Below are 25510 nucleotides of genomic sequence, written 5' to 3' on the forward strand. Positions count from 1 at the left end.
TCCGGGGTTCTTCCAAACCGACTAGTGTATTCTGATTCTTAACCTAGTCGCTGGAGAGAAATGAAATTGAGCAGAGGCACTAGGTGGCGCCAGCCTGTCTAGATTCACCATAGAGTTTAAAGCACAGGTTAGTAGTCAAGAGTACCTAGGCCACTGTGCATGTTTTAAATCGGCTCCACTTCTGGTGAGTGATTTTTTTAATGTTTATTGTGACAGAGACATGCAAATAAAAGCATGAACTGCAGCTATAATGCTCCATTGGAACTTGCAAAACAATAGGATTACGCCAGCACTTTATTTAACACAGTCAGAAACTATTCAAATGCAATTTAGTTCTATGGTCTGTATTTAAAACTATGGTGGTACATTCCAAAAAATGTGTAAGTCAGTTTAATTCATGTTTGTCCTCTCTGGGGTTGTTCTGCATTTAAACTAGTACAAATGTGTAGTCATATTGTATTTTAGTCCACTAACCCTAATTTAGACTGAGAATAGTCCTCTTTTATACTTGATTTAGGTCTGGTGATACTCAAAAGCCCAAATATGTTATTAGGTGTTACTGTGTGTGAATTCAGTTAATCCCAAATGACATAAGTGCAAAACCTCTGTTTATAATGGCAACACACTGTCTGATTCCAAACAACGCATTTATTAATATTAAATAGTTTGTGGACATACTACACCAGTTGGTCAGTTAATTACAAAATAAAGCACATGTAACCAATACAGCAGTCCTTTCAAAATAAAATACTGCAAATGAAGGGAATGGCAAGTCTTTGTATAAAAAATAATCCTGTCAACTCAGTTAGAGGCGGCTTCATCCATGGAGGTGGAAATCTTCAAGAATTTCTGCAAAACAAAAATGTATATTATAATAAAAATATATTACAATACATTTGGATTAGATGGAGTGCATATGACATGTTTTGAGGTTGTTTTTTTTTCTAATTATAGCTTAGTTTGGTGGGATAGTGCCTATGGTAAACAGAAATAGATCGATTCTGCTTTTTCAGTTCTTATACTGATTTAGATACTCTAGCTTCGATTATCTGCTTCTTACCCGATATCAGACAGAACTGATTCAAATGTGTTTTGTCTTTTGAACAAAAGTTCAAACATTATGAAACTTTTTGGGCCAGTTACAACCAGGAAATAGTCTAATTATATCAATTTATATGTCAAACTAGGAAATCAGCAGAACTGATTTGAAAGCCAATATTCAATCTAGCAAATTTTTTAGCATCAGTGCCGATATCCAATGCCAGTATTGGATCAATGTATCCCTATAAATATTGATCTTAAGTTTTACTTAAGTGGCAGTGTGTGAAAAATATATACAAAAGAAAAAATGCAAAAATACAGAGTTGAGGTGAGTTCTAAAACAGACCCTCCATTCAGGGACAATTTCTGCGAACAGGAGGGAGTTTTTTTGGTAATTTCAAACCTTCATTTACCAAAATAAATATGTTGTCATTGATTGCTTTTATAGTGTAATCATAACTATTGTCAAGTTTAGAGTTGGTCATTGTTAATATTAAGGTTGCAAGCTAGCAATTATGCAATTAAATGGGCACAGTTTTTTCCCCGCAGCCATTTGGACACTTAGTCCCAGATTTAAACTGTTTGTTGCTGGGTTACACAATATTCTATAAGATAATGATATTTAATACAGATGAGAAAGCATATTGCGCATGTTTATTGTCTGGCCCTCATGTTGTGTAACTGACAGAAGATGTGAGCATTTCTTGACATACTGAAAACTAATTCCAGCTTGTTATGTGGTCATAACAAGCATATACATAGAGGCATGTCACGACACATTTTGAAGTGCGATAAATTGCTCAAGTAAATATAGACAAGAAACAATATTGAAACCAAACCATGAAGCAGAATGATCAAACAAAACGTATTCTAAATTGTTAACGTTAAAAAAATATGATCTGCAATTAACGAATAACAAATTAAACACTTAAGTAATTAGATTGTATAGTTTAAGTTCATAATTCAGCCTTCTACAGCTCAAATCTTAACACATTGCAAAAAAAAAAAAAAAAAAAAAAAAATCCCACTAGTACAAAGAAAAAAGATACCTCTAAAAGACTGACCCCCTAAAATGATTGTTACATACATCATATATAAACCAATATAGTATTAATAGCGATAGGTCTAGGTCATTAATAAACTATTTTGGCATATGTCCTATCTACCAACAAAACAGGATGTAAAATTATAAAGTTGACCAAAATGAAGAGTAGAAAAAAGTATTTATTACAGAATCTTAAATATGATGTGTTTTTGTGAAGTAAGTAGTCCAACATATAATATACACTTTATCCATTGTTACTTTCTAAAGGTACTGAGCTCACCTGTAAGTTCTCGTAATGTTTCAAAGTTTTGCTGTGACCGATCTGAGCGTCTTTTGCCCCGGTGAAGAAGCGAGTGCAAACTTTACAGAAGAAACCTGTCATAGGCACCAGATACTCCAGACCTACAACACACGAAGTCATGCAAAATACATTTACACACTTTTTTTTTTTTTAACATTTCATCTTCTCACTCATGCTGACAATTATACAGACTGTTTTCTAGAGCTGTGCAAGAGAGGTTTGATATACATTGTTATTTTATTTTTTTTGGAAGACAAAGTAAGGGAAAATTATCCTAGTGGAAATTCAATAAGGTGTAAGATAGGGGTGTGCTAAAATATTGAAACATCAATATATCGTATTGTTTAATGTGATGATACAGTATCGATATCGTGGGCTGCTGTATCAATATATCACCAAGAGTATTTTCTGGTGTATTTTACAAAATAATTTAGTTAAAGCGCTCCAGTTTTGTTGTTTGTTTAGAGGAAGGGAACTCATTTATGCAACACATTTGACATCTTCACTGTTCTGATGATTAAAATGTTTGTGTTTCATATTAACTTTGCAAAAGAAGTGGTTTAACAAAGACTTCTAGTATCACAGCCATGATTTAGCCTTTATTTTTGATTGAACTGTTTTGAAATATATCGTATTGAAATTGCACTATATCCAGATATGTATCGTATCGTGGTCTATGAATCGATTTATATATCGTATCGGCAACTTCTTAATGATACACAGCCCTAGTGTAAGACTAAACTAGCTCAACCAGGACTTGAGTGGGTCTAAACCAAAAATACACAAAGCCTAAGTCAAAACTGGCCCAGGACAAACCAGGACCTGACCAAGACCAAGTTACAATCCATCATTACCGGGTCAAATATATCTGGACTTAATCTCCAAAAAACTTCTGCTCAGTACCAGAAGAACCTATTAACACTAATTCATGAACATATATAATTGTTATACTATAACTACGCAGTAAAATAAAGCAGTACATCAGTTCGCACCGACTGAGCTGTTGGGGTCAAACGGAGGCAGGGTATTTTCTTTCTGAGCGTCTTCTGTCAGGTCTTTTTCACCGTTTTCAGATGCTTCAGGTTCTGCTGAAAAATAAGAAATATGATTCCTGGAACATTTTGTCAGTCTGTGCCTATGACTACAGAGAAAGCATTTCTATTAACTTTGCCATGAAAGTTAAGCTAAAATTTACCATTACTATTGTTTACAGGTTTCATCTTCAGCATTTTCACCATTTAAAACTAAATATCCTATCTTTTAAATTATTAATTGTCAGTCCCCCTTGCAGAGCTATAAAAATGTACAGCAAAAGGAAACAAAGTAACCCACAATCCAAAACATACCAGCAGAGGGAGCAGTAGTTCCATTAGTTTCTTGTTTCTCCTCTTTGTCTTCTGTTGTGGCCACTTTTTCCTTCACCTCCTCCTTCTCTTTTGGAATTGTGACAGTGACCTGAGAATATTTAAGCAATGAGATTTAAAGTGTTCGGGCTTGACAATTTAAGGATGTGATTTTCGCCACGTAATTTTTGCACACTCTACAGGCAATACATCAAAAACTTATTCTTGAAATTAAAAGGATCTATTTTATGCCATTTTGTGATTTATGCTATAATGTTGTTTCCTCATCACACATGGAGTTTTGTTTTATTTCATTCACACATGTTTAACACACAAAACCGACATATTTAGGCTTAATTCTTCTTTCAAACCGAAAACACCCTGTTCCACCCTGTGATAACATGTGGTAATACAGGTGTTTTAAACTCCAAACACCTTCACTAGAATCATCTGGATGATTTCAGCGCTGGAATTGCCAGTCTCTAGTGAACAAAAGGTAGAAGGTAGGTGTTAACTTAAACTATCGCTTCACTACACCATAAGGTTGAACAGAGGATTTTGAGCTTTTAAGATATAGATAAAGGACTACGCAAACACATGTGAATAAAACAAAACACAGCTCCAGTTAAGTGTTTGATGGGCTAACAACATATTAGCATATCTTAAATCTCACAAGAATCCATTTTGTGTAATATAGCTATAGCTAGGTTTAAACCTAACCTTTAAAATATTGTAATGAAAATAACGGTTATCTAGAAACCAGTCAAAATAAAATAATATAACCCATACAAGCACATCAATATTAATATTCAGAATTTAAATCATTTAACTTGTTTTTTTACAGTGTAAAGTCTGAAATCACATCTTTACCTTCTGTGTTTCATCTTTCGTTGGGTTTGGAGGTTCTTCCTGGTTTGTTTCACTGGTTTCTTCTGTAGTGGATGGGCACGGCTCCTCCGTGGTCTCAGTCACAATGCTCTCTGCTGGCTGCTCCTCTTCTGTCATTTCTGCTGTCAACGTCAAGTGTTCAGTATTTACAAGAATAGTCACTCAAATATTCCATTAGATTTTTACCCTACATTGTCTGCAACACAATACAATACTTTGGTCTGTACTGCCCCCTACTGGTGTTAATGGGATGTTAAAAGATTGGAGTCTTATTTTAGGGTCCGACCGATGTAGGCCTATAGCAAAAAGGGCATTAGGACTACCTACTCTCTTTAAATATGACAGTAAAGAGAAAAACTAACAGTAAATATTGTCTAAATAAACCCAACTTAAAATCAAATAGAGCCAGACCTAAGTTTTATAATCAATTGTAGATTTACAGTGAATTTTTACATCACTAAATATATTGGCTGTTATATAGGCGCCTCCAAAGCCTATTTTATCACTATCTTATCAGATCTAAAAAAAAAAAGAATAATATTGGTCGGGCCCTACTTCTTTTCCTTACCAAATCTATCCTAATATGTAGTAATAGTTCAACTGAATATGCAAATGCTATCTAAAACGAAAAACTATTCTTAAATGTGCTCAATGTAACTTTTCTGGTGGTGGACCTGCCACATGCTTGTGTCGAAACTGTTCTGCTTTACCACAATATAGTATTACATTAATACATCTTGATGGAACCAAGTGATGCCACAAGGCCAAGTTACAGATCAGATCTGTGAAGTTGTTTTTTTTGTTTTTTTAGGCATTTTTAAGCATGTTGTGGAACATCCCCCCCTAGTGGAAAAGTTAAACAATGCACCTAAATTAAATGTAACTTAACATACCAGCTACGGCACTGGCTTCTTTGGTCAGCTCTTCTGTCGTCTGCTCTTCGGGCTTTACTTTCATCTCCGTCTCCATCTCCTCTGGTTCTTCAACGCTCACATTCTCCACAGAAACATCCTGGGCCTGTAAAGAGCAGAATACAATCTATTTACACACATACAGAGACACACACAGAACACTGACAGTCATTTTACTGAAATATTTACATGGAATACTACACCAGAAGTGTCACAGTCAATCAACTAAACCAGTCTAGATTGTGGAACACAAATTAAATACTAAAATAACACCTTAAAAATACAAACAATCGCCAATGGCTGTTGAATCCTACATATATAGAGAGCAGCATGTATGGGGGGCAGAGAAAATTGAGAATTTTCAGAGTAATGGTGCCTTGAATACAGGAGAGTAAAAATATAAACATTATTCAAAAATGCAAGAATCAGTGAAAATACAACTTTGAGTGGCTAGATGAGAAGAGGAAAAACAATTATAACACCGTTAAAAGCTCTACAAAGTCAGTTTTGCATAATACACCTTTCTCCTTTAAATGAAATCTAGTGCTAAGTATTCTCACCTTCTCCTGTGTCTCCAGTGATGGTCTAGTCTCAGTAGTCTGTTCTGTTTGGGTCTCTAGTCCTGGTTCAGACTCTGGTTTAGGCTCAGATCCTGTTTCTTGTCCAAGTTCAGATCCTAGTTCTAGCCCAGGTTCCAACCCAGGTCCAGTTTCGGTCTCTGTAGGAGCATCTGGAGCTTCATTGTCGATGTCACCCACTTCGTCCACTGTCACAAAGTCGCTCAGACTAAAAGGGAAGTTGTCCTCATCCTGACGGTAAAAACACACAGTGTTATAATTTAAATGATTTTTGGGTGCATCTAAAAACACTTCCATTTGAATAACCCAACAAGAACATAACCTTAATCAGACATGCTTGATATTTCCAGGAAAGAAGAAAAAAAAAAATCACTATTCAGTTCACTAAATAACTGCCCAATAGACTGGTGCCATGCCAGAAAAAAATGTCTGGACAAGCACCTGGTTATGAAAAGTTAAATTCTGAAGCAAATTCAATGTATTCTACAATTTTTCTAAACCACTGTAGCAAATTTCCTGGATTGGTTTAATATATGATACCAGATATTTATGCCAACACACAAAGTAAAGGTTATAGTAATAGAGACAGTACTAACACCAAGTATCAAATTGATGCATTCTACTCTGATTTTCATTTAATGTAAACATGTAGCAGAACTTCAGCTGGATTCATAGACCAGGCTTGTTAGTTACTCACCATCCTCCTCTCACTGGAGCTCTTGTGTCTTTCGTCTCTGTCTCTGTGATGTGATCGTCTGTTGCCATCACTCCTCTTGTGGTCCATCTCTGAGTAGGGTTTCCTCTTCCCCTCCCTCCTCTCCTGCTCCCTCCTCTCCCACTCCTCCTCCCTCCTCTCCCACTCCTTCCTCCACGCCCTTTTCATCTCCTCCCTCTTCAACTCATCCCTCCTCGGATCTCCCCTCCTCTCCCTCTCATAGTCCCTCTTGCTTCTTTCATCGTAATCTCTATCTTTTCGGCTGCGTTCTCTCTCCCTCCTCTCTCGATCGCGGGATTCCCTCTCTCTCCTCTCTCTGTCCGCTCTCCTCCTCTCCTCCTCTCTGCTGCTGCTGCTACTGTGATGGCTGTTTTTCACCAGATCTTTGCTTTTTTCCCTAGATGTTCGTTTTTGTCCGGATGGAGCTGAGGGCCTAGAAGCTTTCACTTGAGTTTCTCTTTCGGCAGAGACAGCCTGTAAAATGTAAAAATGCAAATGAGTGACATCTAGTGGCAAAAAAATAAGATTACAATAAGAGCATTTCACTAATAAATTTCTGAATGTTGACAGGCCAAGATTATGCACATTATTAAAATGTCTTTGGTTACCAGGAATGCACCGAATATTCAGCAACCAAATATATTCGGTCGAATATTGCAAAAAAGCCACATGCAGCTTTCGGTGGAGTAAGGCCAAACAGTGGCATGTGACGCAATGATGCGGTGATCTGGCGCCTTCTTTAAAAAGTCGACAGTGTGGAAATATAAGGGTGCACTAGAACTGTGCCATGCACAAGCACGATTGCGCAGAGTTCTAGGTTCCTCACTTACACAAATCAAATCAAACTTTATTTATAAAGCACTTTTCATACAAAAATGTAACACAAAGTGCACATGCACAAACGAACCAAACCATGGCCAATGACATCATCACACGGCGCTGTTTTTTACATGTCGTGCAGCAAAGGAATTTTACAATTTTTAATGATATTGTCATTTGTTAGATAAGAACCAGAATTTTATCAAATCTGATGAGAACCATGTGGGAACAAAAACTTGGCTATCCAAGACAGTTGCGGTCATGGTTCAACATCAAAGTGAGAGAAGGGCAGGTGGGGCCCATAATGCCCCATAACCAAGGCTGCCCCAATAATGCAACACAACTCAGAGAGAGTTTAGTGTTCTAAGCCAACGTGGGCCAAAAGCTTAGTGCAATCCATCAAAAGAAATTGCTGATAAATATTTGTTTCACTTTTCAATCTTTAACTGCAAGCTTGTTTTAATTTAGTTTTTAACAGCTCTTTTTACAGTCTTAACTAATGTTATTATAAATATTAACTTGATATTTTTTTATATTGTGATGATTTAATTAAAAACCCTTTGGTCCTGTTGAGTGTAGTAAAGAGCTCTATAAATGATGACTGATTGATATTATCACAACACGTCCACAGACAATAATCCATTTACCTTGGGGACGCTCTCTTGGCTTGTCGTGTCCTGGGCCATGGTCGCTCCCTCTGTGGATGCACGGGGCTTTGACTCTTCTACAGTTTGGACTTTGGCTCCATTTTCTTTAGAGGGCATTTGACTCGTCTGGTCCTTCTCTGCCACCTCCTCAGTCACTGCCTCCTCTGAGTCAATTTTAATCACATTCTCCGTTTGTGTCTCCATGGGCTCTTCTTTGACTGTGATTGTGGTTGTTGCTGCTGGATTTTCTTCAGTATTTGACATCACCTGTGCTTCAGTCTGTTCACACTTTATCTCCACAGCTTGCATCTCCTCTTTGGACACTGGATTTGAAATGACTTCAGTTTGGCTGCCCTCTGCAAATGTTGGGGGCTCCTTTTTATCTTCACAGGCCTCCTGGAATAGATATACATATTTAAAACATTTGATTTGTCAATAATTGACATCTAACAGAGTAAGAAATAGTTGCTTAAGTTGCCAAGTAGAGATGTCAAGAATAGAGCCTGACCGATATGGATTTTATTGTGGCCGATATGAAACCGATATAATGGGAGTTGGCGCTGCCGATAGCCGATATAATCGCCGATATATTTAGTGATGTAAAAATTCACCGTAAATCTTGAATTGTTTAAAAAACTTAGGTTTGGCTCTAGTGGATTCTAAATTGGGTTTATTTAGGCAACATTTATTGTTATTCTGACTCTTCACATCATATTTACATACCTTGGCCTAATGGCATTTTTGCATCACATTCTAGCTACTAGTGATGGGTATTCCTTTTTTTTTTTTTTTTTTTTGGAGAACCGGCTCTTTTGGCTTGGCTCACTAAAGCAGCTGGCTCTTTCGGCTATCAAGAGACTCTGGACATTGTTTTGTTGCAAGCAGGACTAAACCAAAACTGAACCAGGACTGAAAAAGGACTAAAACAGATTTAAACCATGTGTAAAACAGGACTAAACCAGAACTGAACCAGGACTGAGTGTTGGGACTCGGTCTCTCCCTCACTCGAGCCCAAGTTTAGTTCTGGTTTATTCATTTTATGCTGAACTGCAGCCAAATATGCCCTTTTTTTTTTTTTTTTAGTCCTTTGCACACGCAGATTTCTGAAAGTTTCGTTTTCAGCCGCTGCTGCTGTCAAACTACGGGTCTACAAGCGGCTTGAAGAGAAAAAGTGAGAAAAAGAGGAAACACGGCTCCCAATAAGAAACATGCACCCGTTGTTCGCTCTAAGAGCCGCTTCGATCGCGACCGACCCATAACTCCTAGCTAGTAAAGAAACTACCGCTATTAGCCTTTAGCCGTAAAAACGTGCGCGGCGCAGTAATTAATTATATGCATAAATGTGGATCATTCACACGTCTATTCACAGCTCATTTACATATCAATGCTGGTCCAGTAGCAAATATAAGGCCAATACTGTCACTTTAAATAAGCCAATAGAAAACAGCCTGTTTATGTGCGGGAGCTACAACAGCTAATCGCTAAAAACAACTAGCCAAAACTAGCTTCAAAGTCGATGTATTTCCAACACTCACCGCGCTCACACAGGCTCCTCCTCACATCACAAGTCTGCACTAATAAATGTCCTTTTAATCCAGACTCAAACCGATTGTCCGTAAAAAGAATATAATCTCGGTGTTGCACACCGCTGCGGGTGTAAACAATAGCACGTGAGTGAAGTGACGTGACTCTGGGGTTGTGTTCAGGGACAGTACCGACACACACACAGACAAATTACACCGCAGATAAATACTGATCATGGATCTATTAAAATAACTGGATACAGTATCGCTAGCTTGTAGCTGCCTCCAGTTGACGTAGTGGTCACTCACTGGAACTTCAGCAGAAAAAGTCCCATGGGCCGAGACAAGATTTTTCTCATAGAGCGCAATGTAATCACAAACTGCTCGTGTTTGTCTGACAGGTCACCTACAGCTTTCAAAAATATCGGATTTGCTGGCGATTTTTACCTATTTTTAGATCATAAACTTTTTCTCGCTCAAAATCCTTCAAAATCCTTCAACTCTGCTCCGCTCTAGCTCCTCTCGCTCTGATTGGTCAAAGCGATCACGTGATACACGAGCCCGCGCTCCGCGCGTGTGGCCGCGTGCATTCGCATGTGCCCGTGGGAGAAAAGAGCACTAGTGCGCATGCTCGGTCGGCCCACAGCTACCGGAAGTACCTAGCCATGCTAGGCTAATCTGGGATCATGCGCCATTGAGCTCAGCCCATTGACCTGAATGGGCGGCCATTTTGGAACCTGGGGGCTTGATACTGATGCGGAGCCACATATTAGGACATCTATCTGTCTGTAAATTAGATTAAATGAACATAATGTAGAGAGTCTAAGCTTTATAACGAGGTATAACATGCCCACGTGTAATATCGGCCCATATCAGCAAGCATATCGGCCGATAGCCGATATGTCTCCAGGTGCTCATATCAGCCAATAAAATCGGCCAGCCGATATATCGGTCGGGCTCCAGTCAAGAATACTAATTTAATCGGTAAATGTAATTATTAAGAGGACAAGGACAAACATAGTTGTGACAATTTTAGAAGCAAAATTAAGTTATTTAATTTCAGACACCACAAAAAAGTACCCAAATGTTAAGTGCTTTCATAGCTGGCTACTGAACATTAACTTTAATCATGTCAATAAAAGAATACTGATGATGTAATTGTTGTTTGTCTACACTGCCAATTAATCATGAAGAATCGTTAAATAGTAGTTTCATTTACATTAGAATATTGTCCCTTGTTTTGGACATGTAATAAACTGAAACCTTCTGGAGACATGTGATTTAATCTAAAAATAGTATTAATTTGACTATATCAATAACACAAACAATACCTCTTCATTTACAGATACCATTTACTAATTCAAACTTGCTTACTTTGTCTGTGTCGAGGAAGGCAGGGATGACTTTGTGTGGAGTTTTGGTGTCTGGTTTGCGTGAAAACACTAGAGGATTGTTCTGGATCATACAGGGAAACTTTAGATAATGTCTGAAGACTGCAGTGGCCAGAGGACCTGTGGCCATCTCAAAGATCACCTGAACAAAAGACAGAATGACATACGCTGATGGAATAGTCCAGCTCAAAGGGCTTTTATAGATAATGGACGGACAAATCTTCAACAATCTACAATACTTTCATATTACTTTCTTTCATACTTTCTTGTCGGCAAAGACAAAAATTTAAGAAAAAGATTGAAAAAGCTGAAGTTGAAATTCACTGTACTTTGTCACCCCCCAAAACAAGTTACTCTAAAAATCCTTTGATTAACCAGGTCACCATATGGTTTTGATTGGAAAAGGTAAGGTTGTATTTTTAGCTCATCTTACAAAACATTTTATTAAAAATGTACAAAACTATTTAATGGTTCTCATACTATTGGCTGAAAATAATAATACAAATGGTGTTGATGGCACTCCAATAATTATTTACCATTGCATTTATTTAAAAAAAATTTAAATATAGAAAAGTAGATGAGAAATTCTTTACCATATTTTTGACTGCTAGTGTGTTAAAGACTGTCCCGATACGGCTGACCAGTTTGTGCACAATGGAGGCACTGGATGGAGTCTCAGGCACATTGGAAACTACAACGAGCATGCCCCAGGACACAGCTGAAGTCTTCGTCTGTAAAACACAGTGTATCGTCAAGTTAATTCACATTCTATGACAAAACACCATGCACAAATACAATGGGAAAATATAATGTAAGGCCTATTTGGAACAATGTCAAGGAGCAAGAGAAAAATCTATTTTGTCTAGTCATCCAAGTGGCTTCTTATGGTCTGGTTTCTGGTTGGACACTACCTTATATCAGTCTGAAGGAAGGCGCTAACTATCTAGAAACTAACACCTATTTGTTCAGTTTCTGTTATTGACCTACAGCACTGTAGGTTTCAGTGTAGTTAGCTCCTCCCTTCATACAGAACCCTGACCAGAACTGAAGAAGCCGTGAGGATGAGCGACGGAATGTCTTCACTCTAAAAATCCTTGGTCCAGTTGATAATGATTTTTATTTGGCAAAGGATACTACCTGGATGACTGAGGGTTTAAATAGACATTATTAAATTGCAATTTTCTGACAAAATTTGTGACAAACATTATTCGAAGCAATTATTTAGAGGAGACAGAAAAACACGTTATATGATTATTTGGACAAATTGTGATTGAAGTTTTAAAAACTACAGTTTTTTATTAAAATGGGATTGATTTCACAGCCCTATTCTACAGAGATAGCAGGCTTTATACATAATAGAAAATCTTATATTACTAAACTAACGGAAATTTATGGTGATTTAGAATGAACTTTGACCTTACCACTCCATCTACCCCATGCATCAGAAGATTGTACAACGCCACCTGTTTAGAGAAAGTATATTATTTAATTATTCAGATAATTTAAATAGGTTGTGTACAGTAGTGATGTCACTTCTAGTTTAACATAAGTTCAGATTCTTACCGGTGTGTGCATGCCCAGGTTTCTACACACATTTTTCACTGTCACTTTGTGCTCATTGATGGAAGCCGGACTGAACGCGTAAACCTTCACCATCTCTCGAGCAGTCTCCACGTCTGGCATTAGCAAAAGGGCCTGAAACATAAAATAGATCAACATTATTACAGTGGCTTTGTAGGTTTAGCAATAATTTCAAGCTATACTTATAATAATGAAAATGAATTGAATGAAATAAAAAAAATGAATCACAGTAATTACTAAATGACAGCTGGGATAATTATATGGAATTAAGTATTTATTGTGATTACCTTTTGTTGCTACAGCATTTTTGTTATGTTTTGTAGAACAGTTCTGAGCTGTTGTGGGTATGTCAATTCAGATCACACCCTGTTCACGTAAATCTTTTAATTGTTGCTTTGATTTGGGAGAGTCCACATAGTACAAAAACAAATAATTGATCTTTCCAAGTACCTTTCTGATCTGTTTGGCCACGATGACGTCGTCTGGATATCCAAAAGGCTCTGCCAGGGCTGTGAGGTGCTCTTCAGTCCATCCACTGTCAGGGAGCCCCTCTATCAACACAGCGCCCTTCTGTCCACAACACAACATTTAGTATAGGTCACATTTTGTGTTGGGTTTATTGTGAGAGGAAACCGTGAAATTTCATAACGTAATAATACAACAGTTGAACACGCATTTTTTTGGTCCAATTTTAGAAATACAAGTGGGTAAATTGGTACCAGAAACAGGTACTGAAAAGTATTTTTCTTCTGATTAACTTTTTATGCCTGGTGAGTGCTGGGAGAGCACTATAGAAAGTTACTAGGCATTGTGACTGCAAATAACTGATTACAATTACAATTCTTATTTGTTATGAATAATTATAAATACAGGAAAGCAACTACTGTTAAGAAAGGTACGGATGTATGTACTGGTAACCAGCCCAAATCCGAATATGTCAAGTAGGATAAAAACAATCTGGAAACCTGATTAATTGAAACTTGTTACACAATATTTGTCAATCGACTGGACTTTCATTTTTGTAGGTTTTAATAGATTTATTTAGACTCATATTGTTGCTAATAAAGTCTACAACAAATCTACAACAGTTCATTTTTAGATTAATTCAATTTAGTTCTTCATTTACTTGAACATATGGTTATAAAAAAAAAAAAAACTGAACAAATACCTTCTTTTCAGAGGTATGATCCCCACTGTTCTCTGTGGTAGAGAGATGCATAAGAATAAATTAAGTTATTGCAAATGCAGGCAACAATGAGACTAATGAATGCAGGGAAATGCCTTACCTTGTTCAGGTTTCATAGAACTGAAAAACAATGAAACAACATTAATAAATTACAAATGCATTTGAATGTGAAAAGTTTAATGTGATCAGTTAAGTCAATTTTGTGTTTTTAAATTGTGCCTCACCTGTCTACATCAGATTGCTCCTCGGGATTCTATGAAAATAGACATAATTATAAACATATTTTTAATAAAGGCATGCACATTGTTTCAGTTCCATTTCCAGCTCCCAACAGTAAGTAATACGTGTGACTAATGATTCCATTTATTTTGGACACTATATATGACTCATTTGACTGATAAAAAAAAAAAAAAAAAAGGCTATTTAAAAAATGAAAGTTTCATCACTCCTCAAAGCAGTTTAACTTCTGCTGCTTTCACTGCTGTGATAAAAGTTGTATCCTGGATGTGTTATCTAAAGAACCATAGAATTTAGGATTGTTTTTTCCCCTAATGACCCCCACAAAGCTACAAATCATATTTTAGACCCCCACAAAGCCACAAATCATATTTTAGCCACCTCACATCTGTCAACATTAATGATCAATACATAGCTCTAGAGGGACAGAAGGCCAAAACTGTGTGTTTTACGTTTTATGGTGTAAGATGAGAAGGCTAATAGGTATTTAGCATGTTAACCAACATAGCCTCAACCATAATCTTTTTCCTAACCTAAATTATAACCCAGTTTCTAATTGTCATCACTTCAAATGACCAATCACAGCAGACCGTCCTCCACAGTTTACTATTAGCATTTTATTTACCTTGGCGAGCATTGCTGTGATGACCCTGTCTCTGATCAGCAGGTTTGGAGCGTTGGCAAAAGCCTGAGCATCCTGTGCCTTCATCATGCACACAGAGGCCTGAAAAAGATAAATGGAAATGAAAGAATATGATTTTTGTCTAGTGTTTGTTATTAAAATATAACAAACTTAGAACGTCATAACAATTTAACAAAATTATTCAAAATGACTTAATAGAAATGGGACAGCCGATTCCCTTTGAAAAATGCAGAACAGATAAACCCCCATCTCTTCATAGTGGCATTACACCTTAGCAAGAAACCAAATAAATAAAAGTTCATTTATTTGTTTTAATTTTTTTTAAATGGCTATATAACATTTTTGAACCTTATGTTTACATTTTTGAACATATGCAAGTTACTTCAGAGTTGTGGGCTGAGAAAGTGTTAGGTGAAAAAAACATTTTGTGAGCACTAAAGCCCAAGCCCCAAATGGAGGAAATTCAAGATTATTCAAACATGCATGGATCAAGGGAATAATAGTTAATAAGCTCATGATGGTTGATTTAGCATAATATGTCCCTTGTGTGAAGTAAATAAGCAACTGCTACATTAGACATCAAGAGTCCTCAGTTCTCATTTTACCTGCTGACCATGGTCCTCCTCTTCTTCAAGGGAGGGCATCAGGAGCACATTGTTGATTGGACCAAAGGATCCAGCTAGGTTGATCACCTCCTGCTCTGTGGCCTCTTTGGGAATGTGCGTCAGATAAACCAGACAGTCAGGACCATGAGCGGGCACTGGGGCAGTCACTTTCTTCTTTTTGGCCGGTGGACCTTCTTCAGCCTTAAATCACATAATATAGAAGTCATTTCAAGGCACTTGGCCTTAGAAAAAGAATATTTTGTTGTTTGTCTCAAAACCCAAGTAAGTGTGACCATCTTTATACATATTTTTACATTTGAAAGAATAATGTTATCAACTGTCAAATTAAACAGGGTAGATAAAATATACTTTATTAATCCCTCTGTGGCAATCTGTTATGAGCAGTGAGCCTCTGCCGTACAGCACTCACAAAACCACACCGAACTAATTTTAGTCAAGACTACATTAGCGGGAGGATTTGAACTATGGTGCATGTCAAAACTTCTTGCGGTGGGGCAAGAGTGCCAACCACTCAACCACTGTGCCATAAACAAGGACCACAATCATCTCAAAACATATTCAGAACATATTTGTAAAAGGTCTAAACTACAAGGTCCAGGTTTTTTTTTAAAGTTCCCATGGAACTTTGTTTTTTGATAATCTGACATTATGACATTATTAATTAAGACATTATGTTACCCTAAAACTATATAGCCTTTGTGATGATGTTGAAAGTTTCAAATAGTTTCAGCGTCATTGTGATACTAACAGGTCTGGTGGGCCCATGGCCTGACTTTAAGCTGGTCTTTGCTTTATTCAGTGTCTTCTTTGTAACATCCCCTTTAAGGCTTGAGTAACGCTTGTCGAGATATGGCCGCTTCAGATAAGTGCGTGATGCACCTAAGAATTTAAAACAAAGAGGAGAAACACATTTTTTAAAAATACATTTAAGAACTTTCACTGCAATGCAAAGAATTAAAGAATCTGACCCCACAATCAATCAAATCAATTTGAAATGCACAATGATTATTGTATTCTATTGTAGGGAACTTTAAAATGATAAAATTAAGGCCACGATTAAAGTAAACTAACCAGCCAGTTCCTTCTTTTCCAGGTATTCTCTGAAGGAGTGTGCTCCACCGCGAGAAGGCCGGTCGAACCGGGCATCAACATCTGAAGAGAAATCGAATTTAAAAATGTAGTTAGTGTGAAATCACTGTGAAGAAAGGGAGATCGATATAACTAATACTGTGCTAATATAAGCTTTAGAGGATTTTTGTAGTATTTCATATTTTAACAAAGGGCTGGGTGATATGGATCAAAAAATATATCTCGATGTGTTTTGCTATATCTCTATATACGATATATATCTCGACATCTGTACAGGGAAAAAATAATCCCCTAAAACTGAAAACTGCAAAAACAAATATATAATATAATTTTTTTATTATTAATTGTTAAGTTAAGTGTTTTTATTTATTAAGTGTAAGAGGTAGGCAGTTTATATAGGAACATTTAAGATCACAAAAAACCCTAATTACATAAATAATAAATTAACTGTAAAGTAAAAGAAATAATACACATTTCCTTCTTTTCGTTCATAAATAAAGCAACTCAACTCAACCTCATCTTTGCATTAAGTCTGTTATCTAAACCATAACCATAACCATGAGCTCCTTTAGCAGAGGAAGCTCAGGATGTTCCTTATTTTAACAGATCCATGTTTCTCACCAGTGTAAGGAGCTCTGAGGTTTCCCACAATCCACTGGGCAGATCAAACCCAACATTTCCAAACACTATTGTACAAGTTACACCGCAGCAGATTAAAAATCTTCTGCATAAATAAACTTTATATTTCTAAACTTTACAACATATAAAGTACAACGACTCTAGAGCCACATCAGCCCGTTTGAGATTATAATGTGTTTAATGCAGCTTTGCGCAGACTTGTTTACATTTTACAGAAACGAAACTTAAAAGAGCATGGCTCATTTGCATAAACAGCACACTCCTTGTGAAAGGACATGACTCGGTAGAATATGAGGATGTGCTGGAGATGGTCTTGTCTGTAAATGGTGGAAAAGGTTCGTGGTACTAGAAGCTTTTCACTGGCACCAACTTTCAGCTTTCACGGCGATAGTGAGGAGTGAATGAGACACGAGCGAACAAAATCAGTGAGGCGGGGGCGTGCGGGTGACGACAGAGAAGACAAACAAGCGAAGCGGCAAAATCAGAATTGAATATAAGCATTATATCGATATATACGATATGTCAGAATTCATATCCAGTTTAAAAAATATCTCGATATATTTAAAATATCGAGATATCGCCCATCCCTACTTTAACAGACTAAAAATGAAATGGAAGTGCAAAAAAGCTAAAGAGGTGGCTGTATATAGTAAATTACAGTATACAATATAAATTGAATTAATTTTCAAAAAATTCTAAAGTGTTATTTTGTGAACTTTCCATCAATTTGTGGGCTTCACCACAGATTTTCAAAGGCTGAAATAATTATCTATATTATATTATCTGGTTATCAGACAAATATCTTATTGTCTGATACGATCCATAGAACAGAATTGTGTGGGCTTGTGTGGCTGGCATACGTCCATGGATGGAAATTAGCTTTGGCTACAATCCATCATTCACAGGTATGTTTTTGCATTAACTCGCATTAACTGTTTTGCCCCTTTAATAAACAAATACCAATACAATAAATTTCGACATCATGATAGAACTTCTATTTATCTGCCAACACAACCATGTTACTTAAACATGTAATGTTGACACAGAAAAGGTATACACATAAAAGATTCTTAAAAGCACACAATTAATTTAACATTACAAGTTCAAAAAGCTTCATTTGGTTTTCAATGAGACTAACACAGTGGCTCTTATAACCGGAGTTTGTTTCCCTACCTGACATGTTTGGACTTCTTACTTCCTGCATTTTTCATCTGGAGTCACGTGATTCAAAACAGGTTTTTCAAAGCTGTTCTTTCTAGTCACTGTGTTTTATCCATTCAGCTAAAAATAAGCTTATGAATGAACAGTATTAGATATTTTATGTCATAACACTGGATTCACATACAGTCCCTGACAAAAGTCTTGTCGCTTATCCATTTTGTAGAAACAAAAGCTTATAACCCGACTTTAAATTAATTGATTGGTTTTAGAAATGTCTCATATGAAAGCTAAAACCCTCCCAAATTATGCTCAATATACTAAAATAAATTTGCTTCACTTAAGAAAGATTGATCATTCAATGAACACAGAAAGGTCAGATTTTGGCAAGACAAAAGTTTTGTCGCCTACAGAAAATTTAACAAATAATTTACTTAAAATACAAAAATATGTTGCATAACGTCAGTGAATTGAAGTAGTGGTGCTGTGAGATCCATATTTAATATCTTGTATGACTTCCATGAGCTTGAAGGACTGCATCCATGCGGTTCGACAATGATTCATACAATTTGTTGATGAAGTCATCAGGAATAGCAAAGAAAACAGTCTTACATGCCTCCCAGAGTTCATCAAGATTCTTTGGTTTTGCCTTCCATGCTTCCTCTTTCATTCTACCCCAGACATGCTCAATGATGTTCATGTCTGGTGACTGGGCTGGCCAGTCCTGGAGCACCTTGATCTTCTTCGCCTTGAGAAACTTTGATGTAGAGATAGAAGTATGTGATGGAGCACCATCCTGCTGCAAAATCTGACCCCTTTTATAGTTGGGAATGTAAGAGGAGCTAATACTTCTTGATATTTTAGGCTATTGATATTGCCTTCCACCCTGCAAATGTCTCGCACACCCCCATACTGGATGGAACCCCAGACCATGATTTTTCCGCCACCAAACTTAACTGTTTTCTGGGTGAATCTTGGATCCATGCGGCTCCAGTAGGTCTCCTGCAATATTTGCAGTGGCTGTGATGTAATTCAACCGAGGATTCATCTGAGAAATCCACCTTCTGCCACTTTTCCAGTGTCCATCCTTTTAGCAGGCTGTGGGCCTTGGCAAATGCCACACGTTTTTTTTAATTGCCTTTTGTTTAGTGCTGGTTTCTGTGCACTGATTCGACCATGGAGGCCATTTCGAGACAGAATTCTACAAACTGTTCTGGTTGACACAGGGACTTGAGGTGACCAGGCCTGGTGGAGTCTGCTGCAGTGGAAAAGGGGCTGGCCTTGGATTTCAAATCAACAAACAGGTCCTCCCGAGCAGTTGTCTTGCGGGGTCTGCTGGACCTGGGCTTGTCAAAAACATCTCCAGTCATTTCAGATCTTTTTCTTATTCTTTGTACTTGACGCTGAGACACTTTGAAGGTGTCAGCCACCTCAGCAGTGGATCTGGTCTTCAGCCTCTTGATAATTAATGCTTTGGTCTCAGGGTGGATCTTAGGCATGTTGTCAGAGGTCAAGTTGCAGTTGATGTGAAGGTCTGGTGTGCTGGGGTTCTTTTTATACACACCCACTAATTGATTGATCAGTAACTGATCACAGGTGAGGCTGTAATCTAGGATTGGGTGCATCATATGACAAGGCGACAAGACTTTTGTCTTGCCAAAATCTGACGTTTCTGTGTTCATTAAATGATCAATCTTTATTCAGTGAAGCAAATTTATTTTAGTATATTGAGCATAATTTGGGAGGGTTTTAGCTTTCATATGAGACATTTCTAAAACCAATCGATTAATTTAAAGTCAGGTTATAAGCTTTTGTTTCTACAAAATGGATAAGCGACAAGACTTTTGTCAGGGACTGTATGGTGTTTAGGGCTGTAGTTGAAGAAAGAAATTCTTGGTGGTCTAAAGATATGTCCAGCTGAATAAAAAGGAGGGCATGGCAAAAGCTCTGAAAACTATCTATGCGTCTGACCCTACAAGATTTACTCACAAGACTATAATTGTACAGGAGTTAATGAAAACAGTACTACGAAACCATTTATCTATATTAACTATCTGCCTTTTTACATAGCATATAAATAAATTAGAAATTTAACATTTAATGAGAAAAAGAGATCATCGTCTTCAAAAAACATGTGTTAGGGCTGTAGCCCTGTAATCGGTCAATAGAGTCTTAGTCGAGTCAAGATTTCTATAAATCAGCTAATTATTCTGTTTAGATTATAAGGATTTATAGAGGATAGGAGCAGAAAAGAAGGTATAGAGTGAGTTAGCTCAAGATTGAGTTTAACCTTGCTTTTTAACCTTGCTGTACTGCATCTGAATGCAGCCACAGATATCATATGGTCCCGTTTATAACAGTGGGCTCTTACCTTTCGGTCTGAGTCAGTACTTTGAAGCCTTTAAAAATGCAGAATAAATGTAGCCTAAACAAACCCAAATTAAATTTTATAATAAGAAGAAGATTATTACATCACTAAATATAAAGACTAGGGCCAGACCATTCCACATTGGTCGGGCCCTAGTACAGTCTTGGCTGGTGGTGCAAGTAAAAAGTACCTTTGGTGTGGTATGGATGGTGCCTGGGGACATGGTGAGGATCATAAGCTTTGCCCCGGACCTTGTAGGAGGTTCCTCTGTGTTTCCCGGGGGGAGGAGGGGGAGACCAGGAGGCCGAGCGAGAGCCAAGGTGTGTCGAAGGCTGCCGCTTTCCATAGTCACGGCTTTACAAAGAAATAACAGTTATTATTAACACATTTAATGGAACAATGGAACAATTAATTGACACTGAATGTACATTTTGAAAAGTATTTAAAGCTGAGATCACATAGCCTTTTTATGAGTGAGACTAACCTTGGCAGTTTTGGCTTCCAGTCAGGATACCTTCAGAGAGATGAATGAGCGGTTAGCACACATCACATGATGATGCATTAGCTAACTTGTATTTACTTATAGAGACACAAGGTTTGCTGAAATATTTAACTCCAGATGTATCTTATAGCTCTGTAGTGTAAAATACTGGTAATAGCATAGGTGTTGAATATATTACTGTAAAACTGTGTGTCTGAGTGTCTGTGCTGTAGCTCTACATTAGCTGACTGGATAGAGGAAGGTCCTGTTTGTGTGTAGTAGTCTGTAGAGGCCTCACGTTGTGCGCAGGTGTCTGCAGGCCGCAGTGTGGTTCACCGTCTCCAAGTGTCCGATCCACTCCTGAGGACAAGAACAGACACCAGTGCTGACCACAGTTCACAGATTACACTTAAGTCGAGACTTCTTCTTTTACAATTAAAATTACTGAGGCGTAAGGCACTTTTGTTCTTACACAAATTGAGATGTACAGAGATTGAAATGATGAAGGCCACTGCCTTTAATAACACCCAAACAAAAAATAAAACACATTGAATTATTCACTATCCACAAAATAAGTCATGCATTATCAATTCTGAAGATTCACATTAACACACTTTAGGGCGCAAGTACAACCTTCACTGTAAATACGGTTCTGTTTACAATGTTTAGAAACCAAGGAACTTTTAAAAAAAAACTACTAAATTTGACCTATATAATTGTGTTAATATAATAATTACGTTGAACCTGAAACACTGAGTATTTAAAAAAAAAAAAATGAAGGTCCTGACGAAAAACTTAATTCATATTACAGTTACTACCCACTCCTACAAACCCAAAATAACAAAAACACTACAAATGTTACAGTTGTCATGATAAAGCTTATTCAAAATTCACAAAAGGTCCAATTAATTTGTCCTTTTTATGTGATTTATTTTAATATCAGCACTTGCTCAAATGAGTATCTAGTTGCAATACTAGTTGTAGTACTGATTACTACCTGGCTGATACTTTTGATTACACTAATCTACCTACATTTGTGTCTTCACACCTGCCATATTACTGCCTCTGTTGTTATACTGTGTGTGTTCTGTGTTACACACAAATCAAGGCCAAGGTCTGTTTTGTTTTTCCCGTATTGTGTCTTTTAAAAAAATTTACAAAGATTATTATATTTACTTTACAAAACATCTTACATCCATACCATAACATTTGCAAGGCCCTTGAGTCTGAAACCAGATTCACCTCATTGAGTGAGACACTGCGTTGTTAAGCACTCACCTGTTCCTGATCACACTGCATGTCGCACAAGGAGCAGGTGTGAGGGTAGACCTTGGGAGGCACCCCAGAGAAATCGTTCATCATGGTGGGCGTAGGGAGCTTCTTGTTGCTGGGAGCTTTGAGCCCGGCTCGAGGAGATTTCACAGTGGGAGGAGGATGTGGTTTGGACACAGTCACTTCCCCGCTCCTCTTCTCAGCTGAGGCCCTAGGTTTGGGCTGTTCTAGTCTGTAGTCACGGTCTTGATGTCGTGGTTTTGCAGCTGTAGAAAAGTCTCGTGGAGGCGGTGAGTGGCTAGACTGATGTTCGCTGCTCCGCCGTCGATAGTCTCGGTCTCCATGCTTGATCGGCTCGGCTGGCTCTAGGCGAACCTGCCTCCCTACACTCGCCTCCAGCTTTGGGGCAGGTGCGGGGTACATTTTCACTGTCCTTTCGGTAGACATGGGTTCTTTTTTGAATGTTTTTGGGGGCCCATTCTCATCCTTTGCCTGACTGGCATGTCCATAGTCAATGACTCTGCCCTCAGTCTGAGTGACAGACAGAAGGCTGGGCACATCGGGTGAGTGTGAAGCTTTGGGTTTTTTGTGGATCTGCAAGTCCCGCAGGATGAAGGGCAGAGTGTCTGGAGTCAGTTGGTCGTCCGGGTAATGACTGAGCGCCTCCAGATCCTCATTAGAAAGTCCAAAGCTGGCTAGAATAGTTCCTGCACTCTCTGGAGTGTAGAAGCCCCGGCCACCCTCTGCTCTCTGAGGGGGCACAGAGGAGTCACTCATGGGGGGGTTCCAGTTTGGTAAACCTGTGCCAGTGTGCCCCCCTGGGTGCTGTGCGAACAGTTTGGTGGGAGGCTCATAGCTGGACCAGTCTATAGATTGCTGTTTGGGCTGCGAGTCGCAGAGGTTGGTGCCGTAATTTCCATGTTGTTGGGTCAAGCCAGGAGCAGAGGCCTGGCTCTGGTGCTGCTTCAGCCGACTTAAGTGTTCAATGAGACGGTGGTCCATGTCCCGAGAGCCTCGTATTGACAGGGCCGACTCCAGCTCGTCGGGCAGCTGTGTGGGGCGAGGAAACTGATAGGGCCCCACAGGAGGCATCATGTCCGCTGGGGGCCGGACCAGAGGCTGGTTCTGAGGCCGGGGCCCGCCGGGAAAGCCCTGGGGGCCCTGCGGCTGGTGGTGGTACATGGTCAGGCGAGTGTCTGTGAAATGTTTGTGGTTTGAGTTGGTGCTCAGAGTCAGAACAGCTCGCTCAGGGGCGAGCGCAGTGAAGAGTCTGCTGGAGGCAACGGTGGCGGCAGCGAGAGCAGCAAGCTGTCGCAGGGCAATCTGTGCCTGAGTCTCAATGTGAGCCAGCCGCAGAGCTACGGAGAAGGGGCCGCTGGACTCCAAGCAAAGCGAGGACGGGAAATAGCTTTCTGTATGCACAGCCAAGCTGTGAGATGAAAAGCAGAAAAACTATTACAGATAAAATGTTGTGCCTTTGTTATTTGAGGTGGTGTCATTTTGTGGCATGGTTGTGTGGGGAACTTGGGTGATAGAGAAGCAAAGATTACATTTATCTTCTGTAAACCCCAAGGACATCACACAACCTCACACCAAAATGTACCATGGCTGATCCAAGTCTCTTTTGTCAGTTCTGAGGATACCTATGTGAAGTTTCACAAACTTACCATCGTCCAGAAAATGCACAACAAAAACACCCTCCATTTTCAGATTTACACAACAAATGCACGTTTACCAGCAGCACAGACACACCACACGCCAAGAACAATCCCTCAGACTACAACCCTTAGCCGTTAAGTAACCAGTCCCCCCTTTCACACTGACTGCACGTACAGCCGCTACTTCACATTAGCTGTCAAGGAGGTTTTTTTAATAATCTATTCGTTAGGTTTTGTTTTAAGTTATAATATGTAGTATTGTGTATATTATTATTTGGTGTTATTTATATTATTCATTTAAATGAATGCCATATTTATTATAACATTTCGGAACAGTGCAGTGCCAACGCCTTTTCTGTCCTTTGTTTTTTCAGAACTCAAAAAAGGAGGTAATTTGGCCACTGATCAAAATGAAATTGAAGGTATGACAGATAAAACCGCTTACGTTTGAACTGGATGAAAACGGAACACAACAGTGAAGGAATACTAGCATAAAATAAGACCAAATTGGTGTTAGGAGCCATTTTGTTTTGCATAGCCACTGCCTGACGCTTCCGAACCACAAAAAGCCAAATAGACACTCGTTTTAATATGCATTTGCAAAGAATGCGTTTGCCATAATCGCTATGAATACATACCTTTGACTAAGCGACACACGAAGTTATAAGATGAGAAAAATCTGTATTTAGTTTCGATTAAACGGAGCTACATTAAGAGCTAACCACCTCGTCGCTGCTCCGCCATCTTTGTTGACTTTAAGGCTTCCGGTCAGGGCTTTTCAGTGTAAAACATAAACTGTGTAAGAGAATCATTATAATATAGAGTATATATTATTGAATGTATATTTGTTAATATAAAGTCTATGGTGTAAACGTACAGCAATTATTTATTTGATCAGTTTTATTAAATTTTAGACGTTAAATAGACATAGATTCTTAAGTAGAAGTACAAAGTAGTGTCCTAAAAATACACCAGTTACAGTTATATATATATATACACACACACACACACACACACACACACACACACACACACACATATATATATATATATATATATATATATATATATATATATATATATATATATATATATATATATATATATATATATAATATAAAAGATGATGTGACCCATGATTAATGAGTTACATAAAACATTAAAATGTGGACAGATCTGGTAGTTAAAAATTATTAAAACAAATCATAGCCTATCTGAAGAACAAGAAGTGCAAATGTTCAAATAGGCTAATTTAATAGTTGAACAGTTGAATTTTTCTTTTGGTATTCTCAAAAACATTAGCCTATTGTGTTTTATCATTGCTTGATTACTATAATTATCTTCTCTGATTGTGACAGCTATGTCGAGAG

General features: G+C 38.1%; 1 protein-coding gene across 6 annotated transcripts; it reads right to left on the reverse strand.

Annotated features, from left to right (window-relative positions):
• Window positions 1-628: 628 nt before the first annotated feature.
• znf638 (zinc finger protein 638) lies at window positions 629-24889 on the reverse strand. Of its 6 annotated transcripts, none has more exons than XM_055158129.1 (26): window positions 24779-24889; window positions 22489-23911; window positions 21509-21570; window positions 21214-21243; window positions 20920-21083; window positions 16547-16627; window positions 16224-16354; window positions 15455-15655; window positions 14832-14930; window positions 14194-14222; window positions 14070-14089; window positions 13952-13983; window positions 13234-13350; window positions 12766-12897; window positions 12624-12665; window positions 11796-11933; window positions 11186-11344; window positions 8289-8684; window positions 6805-7296; window positions 6090-6338; window positions 5512-5635; window positions 4601-4740; window positions 3734-3842; window positions 3380-3475; window positions 2367-2488; window positions 629-849 (listed from the first exon to the last, which is right to left on the reverse strand). In XM_055158129.1, the coding sequence occupies exons 2-26, from the start codon at window positions 23662-23664 to the stop codon at window positions 802-804; spliced, it is 4389 nt and encodes a 1462-aa protein (XP_055014104.1). In that variant the 5' UTR covers window positions 23665-23911; window positions 24779-24889; the 3' UTR covers window positions 629-801. The 6 variants fall into 6 exon arrangements, with proteins under 6 accessions (XP_055014104.1, XP_055014102.1, XP_055014103.1 ...); XM_055158127.1 differs by having other exon boundaries at window positions 4601-4737; window positions 13234-13353; XM_055158128.1 differs by having other exon boundaries at window positions 3380-3472; window positions 13234-13353.
• Between the last annotated feature and the right edge of the window lie 621 nt (window positions 24890-25510).

Source organism: Boleophthalmus pectinirostris, unplaced genomic scaffold (genome assembly GCF_026225935.1).
Source record: "Boleophthalmus pectinirostris isolate CB_2022bp ecotype Guang Dong unplaced genomic scaffold, ASM2622593v1 HiC_scaffold_22, whole genome shotgun sequence".
Classification (NCBI taxonomy): domain Eukaryota; kingdom Metazoa; phylum Chordata; class Actinopteri; order Gobiiformes; family Gobiidae; genus Boleophthalmus; species Boleophthalmus pectinirostris.